Below are 13,734 nucleotides of genomic sequence, written 5' to 3'. Positions count from 1 at the left end.
TGTGTTGCGTGAGCATCCTGAACCCAAGCCTGAGGGGGATAATAAGCATCAGCAGTACCTTGCAGTATACCATCTCTAACGCCTTAAAGCTGCTCAGCAAACACCTGCAGGAGATTCCCATATTCCACAGGAAGTGGTTCTCTGACGCAGTGGGTCGGGCCAAGAAACTCGGAGTTGCGGTGACCCTCCCCGCGGACACGGCCACAAACGGCGACGCCGAGGCCAAGCCCCCGCCCTCGCCAGAGGATTACTACCGGGACACTCTGAGCAAGATGACCCTGCAGTACCTCATCGACGAGGTTAAGAGGGTCCTCGGCACCGAGATGGTCAGGATCCTGAGATGGCTCTCTCTGGTGCCGTCGTACATGGCCGACCACAACTTCAGCATCCGCAAAGACAAGGTGGCAGACGCCAACCTGAACAACCTGGCCCGCCCGGACTCTTTCTACGACGAGCTGGGCTGCTGGGAGGTGAAGTGGAGACACGCCAGCAAACGAAGGATCCTGCCCACCACCGTCTTTGCCACCCTGAAGATCCCTGACATCGGCTTCTATCCCAACGTGCAGAGCCTGCTGAGAGTCCTGGGTTCCATCCCCTGCATTAATGCAGATGCGGATGTGTACGGGCAGTACGACATGGTGCTGGACAGGTATCACTCCTACATGAGGGAGGTGCCAGCAGAGATGAGACTGTGCAACATGGCGTTTGTGTACGTCAATCAGGATGTGCACTTCAGCATTGAAGATATGGTGCAGTCATATGTGGATAGTCATCCAGACATACTCCAGCTGCTCCATAAGGTAAGTATGCTGTGCGTTGGTCGGGTTTACAGCTTAACACAAAGGACGAAACTGATCACAGATCAGTATTCTTACTTTGAGACCTGTGAAGAATATGGGTCCATTTTTTCTGTATGTGTTAACTATACATTCACCAATAACTGCTTGTTAAATCATTTGTATTGATATAGCAATAATGTTGATTCTTCATATTTGTTCTCAGGATGATATGATGGACATTCAGCCTTCAGGTAAAATTAATTGTTTACAAAAATGTTTACCCTTCATATTCAGAATTGCTCATATTGCTTATGTATTAAATGTCTGGCCACAATGTAAATATTAACTGATGTTAATTTCTGTTAATTGTATGTGAATGAATGTCTTTTTTAGCAGCAGAAAACAGTTCAAATGATGTCACAAAGGAAGATACGGAAGAACCACAAGAAATGACCTTGGATATGGAGTTAGAGAGACCGAAAGCAGCTGACTGTACAGGAACTGATAAAGAGACATTAAAATCAGCCTTGCAGGCTGCTATCACCGCGGCCTGCTGCAGCCGAGACAGGACGTCTCAGGGAAGCCATGGGGGAGAGGTTGAATATGTGACCAAATCCGAAATGAATGAAGTTTTGGAAGTGTGCGAGGGTGTTGTGCGTGAGGGAATTCTCTCTGAAGTGGGAAACTCGTTCTTCTCCCTGTTCGTTGATCGGGCCGTGAGGTTTGGAGAAATGGACCTTCTCCCTTTGTTTCTCAGGTTTGTGGACAGTTTTGATGTCATGCGGCTGGAGCTGATGGGATTTGTAGATGTGAACCTTGACACAGAAGCCATGTGCGAGCGTCTTTTTGACATCGTCGTCAAAGAGTGGCGTCTAAATTTGAAATATTGCAGAGGCCAGGCTTACTTGGGTTCTGGTGAAGTCTCTTACAAGCTCAAGGCTTTTGCATGCAAAGTGCAGGAGAAATACCCTCTTGCGATATGCACTCACAGCTCCTGTTACTCTTTCAACACGTGGTGGTCAAGGTCTGTTCCTGTGCCATCGGTCAGCAGAGCCCTCGATACATTAGAAAAGATAGTTGTGTTCTTCAGCAGTACAGCTGACCTCGAGAAACAGCTAGACCAGATTATAGCCATTGGTCTGAGGGAGAACTATGAGAAAGTTCATGAGCTTCAAGGGATGTTCTGCTCCTCTTGGCTTGAGAAGCATGACTCTTACGATGTTTTTGCTCAGATTCTGGAACCTATAGCAGACAGTCTAGAGAGGTTTCAGTGCAGCAGTCCACAGATATGGAGTTTAGCTGTGATCAACCAAGCAAAGAAGCTTGTGCAACTGATTAGAGACTTTGACTTCATTGTAGCAATGGTTGCCTTGAAGAACGTCTCATCCTTCACCAAAGAGCTCAGCGCAGCCCTGCAGAAAGACCATTTCAGTGCTGCTTCACAGCTCTGTCAGATCAGTGGTATTGTAGCAACACTCAACCGAGTGAAGACCAACATCAAAGTGTTCCACCAAAATTGGTTTGATGAAGCCTGTGCCTTTGCTCAAAGCTTAGGTGTGCCGATTAAAGTGCCTGATAGTGTAACAGTTCCCAGGGACAGCCTGCTAAAACCGGGTACGTACTACAAAGATGCAGTTAGCCTTCCTTTAGTTGACCACCTCATCAACTCTGTCAAGGACCATTTTTCAGACGACCACAAGGAAGCCCTCAACTTCTTATCCCTGGTCCCTTGTTCTGTGACGGTGAGCTACACTTTTGAGAGCCTGAAGTCAAAACCGCCATTGTATGTCAGCGACCTTCCAGATCCTGACAACTTCTTCACTGAGCTTTCCTGCTGGAAAGTAAAATGGAAGACCAAAGTTGTTTCTCCAACTATACCAGATACGATTTTTCAGACTCTCCGCCTGCCGCTCATGCAGTACTTTGCCAACATTAACACGCTGCTGAAGATCATGTGTGTGTTACCGAGCACTGCCCTGGAATACTGTGGCGAGGTAAAGCACCATAAAATGTTCGAAGATTACCTGAGAAACACCTGTGCCAAGGACAGGTCTCCATGCTTAGCCGTGCTACAAGTGGGCACAAATTTTAACAGAGATCTGGACAGGATGGTTGCCCAGTGCCTGAAGGTCACTCCAAAGACCCTGGAGGGTATCTGCCTGGTATGATATATATTTTTCCTTTTCCCTTTTTTTAAAGATAAATAATAATGTTAGTGTTCCTATTGGGTATTAAATGGGCTACTGACTGGTACTTGTATGCCAGTGGTGCTTCTTTGTATTATTTTTAGTATTTTAATATTAATTTTTTATTTATTTTTTTTTACACAGGACAAAGAGTCCAAAACACTCTTGAGGAATTCTGAAGTAAAGGTGGAAGGTGTGTCATTGTCCTTGTCGACTGTTTTCTAGTCCATAATATTTTGTTTAGATTTTCTGTGTCAGTTTGGGTTGTCTCTTTGTGGTTTCTGAATACTTGGATCAAAGACATCAGCTGTTGCGTCGTATTCACTGCCTTGCATTATACACCATAACAGTGCATGATTTAAGGCACAATGTGCTTTAATTTTTAAAGTATATACTATTCTGTACTTGGATTATTGTACGCAATGTCTGCAACACTAACCTTTTGCTCTAATGGAAATAAAACATTGCCACAAGGTATCTTGCGTCTCTGAACAGCGCCAAATGAATGAGCAAGTGTCGTTGGCTAGCATTAGCCGGTTAAAGTTATGATCACCTGTTTATAATGTTAAGAAATTACTTGCATTACTTGCATATCACATATAACCTGATGGTCTAATTGTAATTAACCAGTGGTAGCTCAGTGGTTAAGGTACTTGACTTGGAATTGGAAGGTTGCTGGTTCAAGCACCACCACTGCCAAGATGCCACTATTGGGTCCTGAGCAAGGCCTCAAACCCTCAATTGCTCAAGTGGTAATTGCATCAGCTAAACGTAGTTGTTAATATGTTGGTTCAGCTTATAACAATTAATAGCCTATCTTAACATGTTTTGTCTTTACGCTACATTTAAATGCTTCTGTCTTTGTTTTTGCATTGGTGTCTTTACTGTAGACAACCATAAAGATGAAGTAGAGGAAATGGACACTCAGCAGGTTTGCAATTCAGAAAACGGTCATTAGCATACTTGGGTATTTTAGTTTGTGGTGACATTTGAAAAAGATTTAATTTTTCAAATTTTAGATCTTTTCACAGATCAAATCAGCTGAAATGCTGCCAGAAAGTTCTGAGATAAAGACAGAAGGTCGGTTTGTTTTTTGTTTTTGTTTGCTGTCTTATTTTTTAAAAATGTTGTCTTTACTGCCTTTCATATTGTGTAATATTGTTTTATTACGTCTCTAATCTCATAATTTTATTTTTATTTTTTAATTTTTTTTACTGAAACAAACTTTTTAAAAAAAAATTAACAGACAACCACAGTGCTGCTGTAGAAGAAATGGAGGCCCAGCGGGTGTCGGAGATGCTGACTGAGGTAGCCATGGAGGAGCGGCCGGTGAAGCCGTTGGATGAGCGTGCTCACCTCGACCGACCTGTGGACAGTCTCCAGAGCAGCGGCGCCATCTTTGGACTGGCTGTCCGACTGGCTCGGAGAAACTGCCTTTTATCAGAGCTCCCAAAAGAAGAGCAGGATCTCATCATTGAAGAGCTTCGCCAGTGTCCCTGGGAGCAGCAGAATGTTGAGTGCTTATCAGACATGGAGCTGTCGGAGAGCATTGTGAAGTCCATCCGGGAAACAATCCTCTCAGAGGTTCAGGAATCCCCATTTTTTTCTGTTATCACTGATAAAATGGTGTTGGTAGATGACGAGAAGTACATTCCTGTCTTTGTCAGGTATGTTGATGATTGCATGCCTAAAGTGGAGCTTTTAGGGTTCCTGCCCTTTGATGGAAGTTCTGACCCAGATGCCCAGGCCAAGATTCTCTCAGACATCCTCTCTGAGGACTGGGGACTCCAAATGGGCTTCTGTCGTGGCCAGTCCTTCATGTGCATGGGTGCTGGGAGTCAAAGTCTCAGAAAAATGGCTTTGGGCTTCTTGGAGAGCTATCCACTTGCTGTTAACACACCTAGTGAGTCCTGCGGACTTGCCTATTGGCTGGCAGTAAGCCTCCATAACGAAGCCATCACAAAGGTTCTTGGTGTAGTTGAGGATTTGTTACTTTTCTTTGATCAGTCACCAAGACTGCACATTGAGCTTTCTCAGACTATGGAAGGTCTTTTGAATACCCCTCGAGAAGCTCTTGCCGAGGTCCCAGAGACATGTTTGTCAAGGTGGAAAAAGACAGAAGATTTTTTTGACATTCTGGTGGACATGTTGGAGGGAGCGTTAAGCTGTCTGGACTCAGTTAGCAACAATACTAATGGGTCATGGAGTAACAGCATGTCAATCCATGCCCTTATCCTTTCTACAGCCATTAGGGAGTCTGATTTTGTCATTCCTTTAGTGATCTTGAAAAATGCGTGCGCTCCCCTGCGCAACTGCAGCACGGTCTTCCGTTGTGGAAACCCAGCTGACATCATCTGCGAGCTGGAGAAGATTCCTCTCATAGTAGAGTCCCTTAGTAAAATGCTGGAGAACATCAGTGTAGTTCACGTCTCCTGGTTTGAGGAGGCCACACAGCTTGCTGTTAAAGTTGCCGGGGCATTGTCTTATCCAGAGACACTTGGCGGCTGTGAATCACTGGAGGTGGCATACAGAGAAACAGTTAGCATACCGGTCCTAAGTGGACTGATTGAAGAAATGAAGTTCAACTTTTCAGAGTGTCATCTGAGGGCCCTCAGAGTTCTTTCTCTACTTCCGACCTGCAACCCTCTGCCCATTCTACCGGAGGCATCAGAGAAAATCTACACAATCTACCAAAGTGATTTACCTGAACCAGACAAGGCAGAGGAAGACATTAATACCTGGGCCAGTGCTTGGCAAGAGAAGCATCAAGACACGTCACCACCAGCCTCGATCTCAGAGACACTGCTCCATCCTGAAGCTAAAGGTCACCCTAATGTCACAGCTCTCCTAAAGCTTGTAGCAGTGCTACCTAGTGTCAGCATGGAGTGTGACCTGATGAAGACCACCTTAAACTCTTTGAGGACCTTCCTCAAGAATGACAACATCTGCAGAGCTAGCAAAACCACCACCGTAATGCTCCTCATGCACCGCCAAACACTGCAGACTTTGGAGGAAGTAGTTGACAAGTGTATGGAAAGTGACCCAAAGAGTCATGGCTTTCTTTCTCATGTATGTACATATACCGAATATTTTGGTATTGTGTAATAAAAAAAAAAAATATTTACTAAGTTTTATATGTAGAAATCATGTTTGTGACTTTTAAATTTGGTCTGTTAAAATTTCAGGTGAAACAGTGCGTCAGCAATATGAGAGAAGATAGTGGTGAGTTATTTGCATAGTGGGACATCAAACAAAGAAAATGTAATTTCTGGTGTGACATGGTGTGGTAGTACGTAGTAAGTGATTCTGTGTGTATAATATTAAGTAGTAGTTTTGCTTATCTTTTGCCTTTTTGTCTCTCGCTGACCTGTTTTTCCTCAGAGCTTGGTGAGGTTGCGTCACAGGAAAGAGCCACTGAGACGCAGGGTTCTGGTGCGTCACAGGAAGCAAAGGGTCTAGCTCCAGCTTTCGCACAGAACCAACCCGGCCCTACCACTCAGTGTGACGTTGGAGGTGAGCAACCTTCCTGACTCTTTGGATTCTACGTCCATGCATCCTAATGATACAAACTCTTACTTTCTTATGCATCTGATAGAGTTGAACTATAAAAGACGATTAGAACGTTCGTGGTTTTGCGCCTCCTCTAAGTCATCACTGTCCTTTACTTTTGTTTTTAGAGCCAAGTTCTTCAGCATTAAATGATGCCACTGGGACTCCAGAGGATTATGTCACGGATACAAATGCTTCCAGTAGCACAGAGACGATCCAGTGTCCTCCAGTTGATATGGCTGACCTGCAAACGGTTACATTAGCAGATGACACTCACAAGGATTCATCTGCAGTGAGCCCTTCTTACCATGCAGCAGGAGGCCAGGAGCTTTCCATGGAGCCTCATTGCATAGGCCAGGATGTCCTTTCAGAGCCGGTGACATCAATTCAGGGCATCACCATGGAACTCTCAGTGGCAGCCCAGGGTACCACAATGGAGCCTGTAACAGAAATGGCAGGCCAGAGTGTAACCAGAGAAGTTGATGCAGCTGCTGAGGATGTCACCATGGAGCTGGCAGTAGCAGCCCAGAGTGTCACCACAGAGCCTGTAACAGAACAGGGTGTTACTACAGAGCCTGTTACAGCAACTGAGGATGTCCCAGCAGCAGTTCAGACTGTTACCACAGAGCTTGCAAGAGTAATTGCAACCCAGGGTGTTGCTGCACCACTTGTAACAGAAATGGCAACCCAAGGTGTTGTAACCGGGCTTACTGCAGCAGCTGAGGATGTCCCCACGGCGCTCACAGCAGCTGTACCGTATGTCACCACAGAGCCTGAAACGGACATGACAGGTCAGGATGTCACCACAGAGCCTATAACAGAAATAGAAGCCCAGAGTTTTAACACAGAGCCTCTTATAGCAGTCAAGGATGTCATGATTGAGCTCACAGCAGCTGTGCCGCATGTCACCACCGTTCATGTAACAGAAATTGCAGACCTGGGCGTCACTACAGAGCCTGTGATAGAAAAAGCAGCCCAGGGAGTTGCCACAGAGCCAGTTACAGCAGCTGAGGAGGTCACCTTGGCCTTTACAGCACCAGTGCAGAATGTCACCAAAGAGTCTGTGACAGAGATGCCAATTGAGAGTGTTACCGTAGTGCCTGTTACAGCAGCAGAGGATATCACCATGGAGTTTACAGAAGCAGTGGAGAGTGTCACCACAGAGCCTGTAACAGAAATGGCAGTCCAGGGTATTACCACTGAGCCTGTTGCAGCAGCTGAGGATGTCGCCACAGAGCTCCTAGCAGCACAACTCGATGTCACCACAGAGCTTGTACCAGAAGTAGCTGCCAAGGGAGCGGCTATTGGGCCTGGTGTTGCCATGGATGTGGTTAGTGTAGTCAAGGATGCCATCCCAGAGGTCTCAACAGCCAACCAAAGTATGATTATTAACCCTGTTAAAGCTGCCCAGGATGTTGCTAGTGAGTATATGATGACTGAACAAGCTGCCACTGCAGAGCGAATAATGGCTCCTCTGGCGGTTACCACAGAGGTCGCCACACGGGCTCAAGAAGAAACACAGGAACATGTTGCAGCATCCGAAGATTTCTCCATGGAGGTCATCTCAGCATCCCAGGATGCTTCTCTGGAAGCTACAAAAGAAGACAGAGAACAGGTATACATAGAAACTGGTGTTGCCATGGAGCCTACATCTGATGACAGTGTAACCCAGCATGTTACATCAAGCCAATACATGATGCAAGTCACCACAGACACCCAGGATATATCCATGCAGCCAATCACAGAAGACCAGTATGTCACTTCAGAGTGCACAACTGCATCACTGGGACCTGCCACTGAGGCTACAGCAGATCAGGGTGTGACCCTAACAGCCGAAGATCAAACCCATGAGCATATTACAGGATCCCAAGATAATTCCATGGTAATCAACTCATCAGACCAGGTTGTTTTTATGGAACCTATGAAAGAATCCACAGAACATGTAATTGCAGCAGCAGGTGTTGCCATCAACCCTCCCTCTGATGAAAATATAACCCACGAGCATGTTACTGCATTCCAAGCCACCTCCGCAGCTCAGGATGTGTCCATCGAACCCATAAAAGAAGCAAGTTGTGTCTTAAGAGAGCATATAACTGCATCGCCATGTCCTTCCATAGAGCCCACAGATCAGGGTGTAACCCAAACAGCCCAAAATGTAGCACAGGAACATGTTACAGTATACCATGATGTCTCCATGGAAAACATTTCAGAACAGCAAGACCATGATGCTTTCATGGCTCCCTTAAAGGAAGTGCAAGGTGTCACCATAGAGCATAGAAGTACAGAAGATGCTGCCGAGAAGCACACAGCAGCCCAGGGTGGGAGCACTGAACTGGTGACTTCAGCCCAGGGTGGCAGCACTGAACTGGTGACTTCAGCCCAGGGTGGGAGCACTGGTCCGGAGACTGCAGCCCAGGGTGCGGGGCCTGATCCGGAGACTGCAGCCCAGGGTGCGGGCCCTGAACCCACAAACGCATCTCAGTTGGTCCCCTTAGAGCATGCATCAGAAATAGTGAGTGTTGCCATAGTACATTCAGTGGTAGGTCAGAATAACTCTACAAAGCCTAGAGAAGACCTCCAGGACGTCACCATGGAAACCAGAGATATAGCCCTGCTTCACCTCACAGAAACTATAACAGCAGTCCATGATGTCACCATGGAATCCACATCAGGGTACCAGTCCATTATCATAGAGCCCCCAATTTCTAACCAGTGTGACACATTGAAGCCCACAATAGAAGTTTCTGTTAAATCCTTAACACCAGTCCCAGATATTACCACCAAACCTGCAGAAGGCCTGTCTTGCACTACAGAGCCCTTGGCAGCAATTCAAGATATCAACATGGAGTCTGTTACAGCAGAACAAAGTATAACTGCAGGGAGTTTAAAAGAAGCTGAGGGTGTCAACATGGACCTCACACAAGAAACTCAGGAATCCATAGTAATGACCCATACTGACACCACAGAATTAATTGTAGCTGCTCGAGATGTCACTGAAGAGACTGTTTCAAAATCCAAACATATGTCCATACTACCTGTAGCAACTGTCCAGGCTGTTGTTGTGGAGCCTGTGATACAGACCCAAGGTGTTTCTGCAGCACCCATAGTAGAGTCCAGGGTTGTCAACACAGAAGCTGAGAAAGGAGGCCAGGATGTCCCCATGTGTCCCGCCACAGGAGGCCAGGATGTCCCCATGTGTCCCGCCACAGGAGGCCAGGATGTCCCCATGTGTCCCGCCACAGGAGGCCAGGATGTCCCCATGTGTCCCGCCACAGGAGGCCAGGATGTCCCCATGTGTCCCTCCACAGGAGGCCAGGATGTCCCCATGTGTCCCGCCACAGGAGGCCAGGATGTCCCCATGTGTCCCGCCACAGGAGGCCAGGATGTCCCCATGTGTCCCGCCACAGGAGGCCAGGATGTCCCCATGTGTCCCGCCACAGGAGGCCAGGATGTCCCCATGTGTCCCGCCACAGGAGGCCAGGATGTCCCCATGTGTCCCGCCACAGGAGGCCAGGATGTCCCCATGTGTCCCGCCACAGGAGGCCAGGATGTCCCCATGTGTCCCGCCACAGGAGGCCAGGATGTCCCCATGTGTCCCGCCACAGGAGGACAGGATGTCCCCATGTGTCCCGCCACAGGAGGCCAGGATGTGTCTGAGTCCATGGCAACCGCCCACGGTTCCAATCCACAAACTAAAGATGTTACCAGTCAGGATATGGCAGCAGCAGTGGGTGACAGAAGTCAGATACAAGTCTGTCCTCCAGATGAGGCCAGCCCTACAGGTCAAGATGGCATGGATCCACTCAGAGATGACGTTCAGGACGGTGCTGACAGTCCTATTCCAGAAACTCAGGCTGCCATATCTCAAGCCCCTACAGTATCTCAGAGTGATGCAGACCATTCTACTGCAACTTCAGTTGAGACCTTTACAGAACAAGATAACATAATTGTTCATGATGTCAGTCAGTCCTATGCAATAGTTCAAGATGGCAAGGCTCACCCCAAAGCAATCAGACACGCAGTGGGTCAGGGTGACTTTCACCAGCCTGTTGTGGTTGCCCATGAAAACATTGTAGCTCCTAAAGGGACATTGTCTTTCTATAATACAGCTGCTCAAGCGGCACGTCGTAGAGACCTTGAAAATTCAAGATTATTTTCCATAATATTTGAAGAGCAGATACAGATTGGAGGTCATCCATATATCCCTGTAGGTATCTGCTACCTAGATAAACATGAGACACTCTGTGAGGATATATTAGCGTTTGTCCCACTTGACAAAGATGTCGCTGTCTTTGTTGATGCCATAACAGCAGCTCTCGCTGAGAAGTGGGGTTTGAATTTGGCTTTCTGTCGAGGACAAAGCTTACTGAGCGTTGGTGCTACAGGTGCACAAATGAGAGCAGCAGCATCGCTGCTGTCTCGGAGGTATCCACCAATGCGACGCACTCTCGACGCCGCTGTGTCCCTCAACATGTGGTTGGGCAGATCATCTGTGGTCACCGAGATGGCAGAAAACTTCAAGCAGGTGGAGAAGCTGCTCCGATGGGTGTCTGACAATGCAGAAAGACAGGCGAATCTACGAAACCAGATCATGTCTACATTCGAACAGGACGAAAAGAAGGGCATTGAACTGAGCGATAAGCTAATTGGAAACCAATGGGAGAATAGTCACGACATGCTGGAGCTTACGGTCGAGGTTCTGGAAGCAGTCGTGCTCTTTTTGGTTGGGATGAAGGAAAGCGGTGACAACCAGGCAGAAAAGACACAGGCTGTGAACTTCCTCAGCATTTGCCAGAACTTTGAGTTTATCCTGACAGTGGTCATAATGAAAAATATATTGAGCCCCACCAAAAATGTAAGTCAGAGTCTCCAGGGCGGTCCTCTGGAGATGTATCAAGCTGTGAACAGCCTGCCCGAGCTGCTTTCTTTTCTAAACGATATGATCGTTAACATTGACTCTCATTTTCAAGCCTGGTTTCAAGAGGCGGTGGAAGTTGCCTCCAAGCTACAGATCAGCGTTCACCATGTTTCACAAGAACACTACAGGGAGGCAGTGAGCAGAGGAGCGATAGAGCACTCCGTCAGTGAGATAACTGAGGTTTTGTCTGACCACGTTCAGTCGGTCCTTCGCTGCATGCAGGTTGTGCCTTATGTCATATCTAAGACAGAAGGGTGCTGCAAGGACGCGGATCATTTCACGGTATATCGGGATGACCTGCCTGACTGGAACTCTCTCCAGGTGGAGCTGCTAAAGTGGAGGGAGAAGTGGCTAGATGCACTGTCCACTCAACAGCCCCAGCCCTCCAGTGTTCTAGGCACGCTCAAGGTCCCGGACGTCGGATCCTTCCCAAACGTCGAGACGCTTCTCCGGCTCCTCGTGGTCTTGCCCTGCTGCAGAAGAGAGGGCTTGATTGGACAGGGAAAGAAGACTTTTTTGGAATTTGTCCAGTCCCAGAGGTCCTTACCGTTGCTACATCCCTTATAGAGGGTTGCCCTCAATTTCCCCCAAACTAGCTTTCCATTAGGGTGTCCTATACTGCTGAAGTCCTCAGAGAGTGACCCACTGTATCCACCTTTATTGTTGATTTGAATCTGAGAATAGGTTTCTGTAGACTTTTTTTTTTTTTTTTTTTTTTAAAATAGAAAAATGAATTAGACTTGTACACATTACGTATAATCTAATTATTGTATGGTTTATTTTGTCCTGTTTTTGTTTGTTTGTTTGTTTGTTTGTTTTTCCTTTGGTTGTGATATGGAAAAAAGAAAGAGGACTACCTATTGGGACCAATGTCTTGCCAAAAAAAAAAAGTGAAAGAAAAAGACGCCCTCGGAGGGCTCTGATGCTTTTGTGCCTTTATGCAAAACCTTTCCCCAATTCTTGGAACATGAGGCATAGGATGTCTGACAGAATGCTTTTAAGCTAGGCTTTTTGGAAGATTCCCGGCATCTTCAGGAACTTTTAAGGTTTTTTTTTTTTTTTTTGGTCATGTAAATCTCATAAAATACATTACAAAGACATACTTAATCATGGTCCCTACATTTAATCAAAAAACCCGTCAAATTAAAATGCTTGCATCTTGTCACAGAAACATCCCATGGCATATATTGGAATGCTGTTCCATTCTGTTTCAAATGATTTGTTTGCGGTTTGATTTAAATGGATTAATTTCTGTAAACATTCTCACCCAAAAACCCTCCTCGTGAAGGAAGCATTCGTATATATATTTGACTAAAATAAACAAATAAAAAGAATTTAAAAGAAGCTTTTTTTTTTTTCTTTTTTTTTTCTTTTTTGGGTTTCCTCTTGATTCTGACCTTCAAGCCTGCAGAAGCACCTTATACAAATGGTCCACTAGATGGCAGGCATAGCTTTGCATGCTTCAGACAGTGGCTGGCTGCATCTGGCACGTCTGCGGCTCAAATATTTACTTAAAACTTCTGCTTAGACTTCTGCCAGCTATTTTTGTGAATGTATTGATTTGTTATGCAGTTTAAATTATTCATATACAGTAACAACAGTACATGTCATAGCTGCTCCTTCTGTGCAGCTGCTGTAACAGCACAAATTGTACATCTTCAGGTTTTTATGTTCTGATGGAGTTTATATGTGTTCTTTAGGCAGTAGCTGGTAAATAATGTGCAACATGCTGCAGTTGGAATTTTAGCTGGAGAGGTCAAGACGAAGAACCTTTTCACCGAGCATATGTTAGCCCATCGAAGTTGGACCTGAAAAGTTGTGCCATGTCGCTGGTTTCACGGTTCCCTCTGTGCATTATTAATGTCTTCAGATGAAGTCTGTTCAGTGGTTTGTTCAGATTATAACCTGTAGATTCTTGACACAGGTCCTTGGTGTTGGCTTTGTATGACGATACACGGATGCAGAATGTGCTGCTTTTGCCTTGCCGAACTGGAAATTACAGAAGTTCTGTCGTGTCTTATTTCAGGGAAGGTACTGATGCTTCTAGGGTGCAGTAGCCTTCGTTTTTCAAGTGTACAGCCATTAACAAAGCTGTACATATATCAACAGGCCAAATAAAACTATTGTGACTATCAAGTTTGGAACCTTTTTACCAGTTTTATCTTAATCCTTAATTTATATTTAAAGTAATATGAATTTAATGTTTTGAATTGCAGCAATCATGTATAAAATTTCCATTTAAAAAATGACCAAGGGATTGTTGATCAACTATGCTGTGTCCTTGCTGAGAGATGATTTCTAG

The 13,734-nt window shown here is 45.9% G+C and overlaps 1 protein-coding gene across 4 annotated transcripts in view; it reads left to right on the top strand.

Moving 5' to 3' along the window:
- si:dkey-250d21.1 overlaps nt 1–12,322 on the top strand; it is a 15,723-nt gene extending 3,401 nt beyond the window's left edge. Inside the window, exons 5-15 of one of the 4 annotated variants that reach the window (XM_035535411.1) lie at nt 1–800; nt 1,003–1,030; nt 1,173–2,941; nt 3,110–3,158; nt 3,856–3,896; nt 3,985–4,045; nt 4,212–6,034; nt 6,151–6,187; nt 6,347–6,478; nt 6,643–9,660; nt 9,694–12,322. The exon at nt 1–800 is cut by the window's left edge and continues 1,035 nt beyond it. In XM_035535411.1, the coding sequence (XP_035391304.1) occupies nt 1–800; nt 1,003–1,030; nt 1,173–2,941; nt 3,110–3,158; nt 3,856–3,896; nt 3,985–4,045; nt 4,212–6,034; nt 6,151–6,187; nt 6,347–6,478; nt 6,643–9,660; nt 9,694–11,999 (10,064 nt within the window). In that variant the 3' untranslated portion in view covers nt 12,000–12,322. Of the gene's footprint in view, nt 801–1,002; nt 1,031–1,172; nt 2,942–3,109; nt 3,159–3,855; nt 3,897–3,984; nt 4,046–4,211; nt 6,035–6,150; nt 6,188–6,346; nt 6,479–6,642 lie in introns of all 4 variants that reach the window. The other 3 variants (XM_035535410.1, XM_035535409.1, XM_027031267.2) reach the window with 3 other exon arrangements.
- Nucleotides 12,323–13,734: the final 1,412 nt, after the last annotated feature.

This window comes from Electrophorus electricus, chromosome 17 (assembly GCF_013358815.1).
Source record: "Electrophorus electricus isolate fEleEle1 chromosome 17, fEleEle1.pri, whole genome shotgun sequence".
Taxonomy (NCBI): domain Eukaryota; kingdom Metazoa; phylum Chordata; class Actinopteri; order Gymnotiformes; family Gymnotidae; genus Electrophorus; species Electrophorus electricus.
Note: the sequence above shows the minus strand (reverse complement) of the source record. Positions and strands in the feature narration are given on the sequence as shown.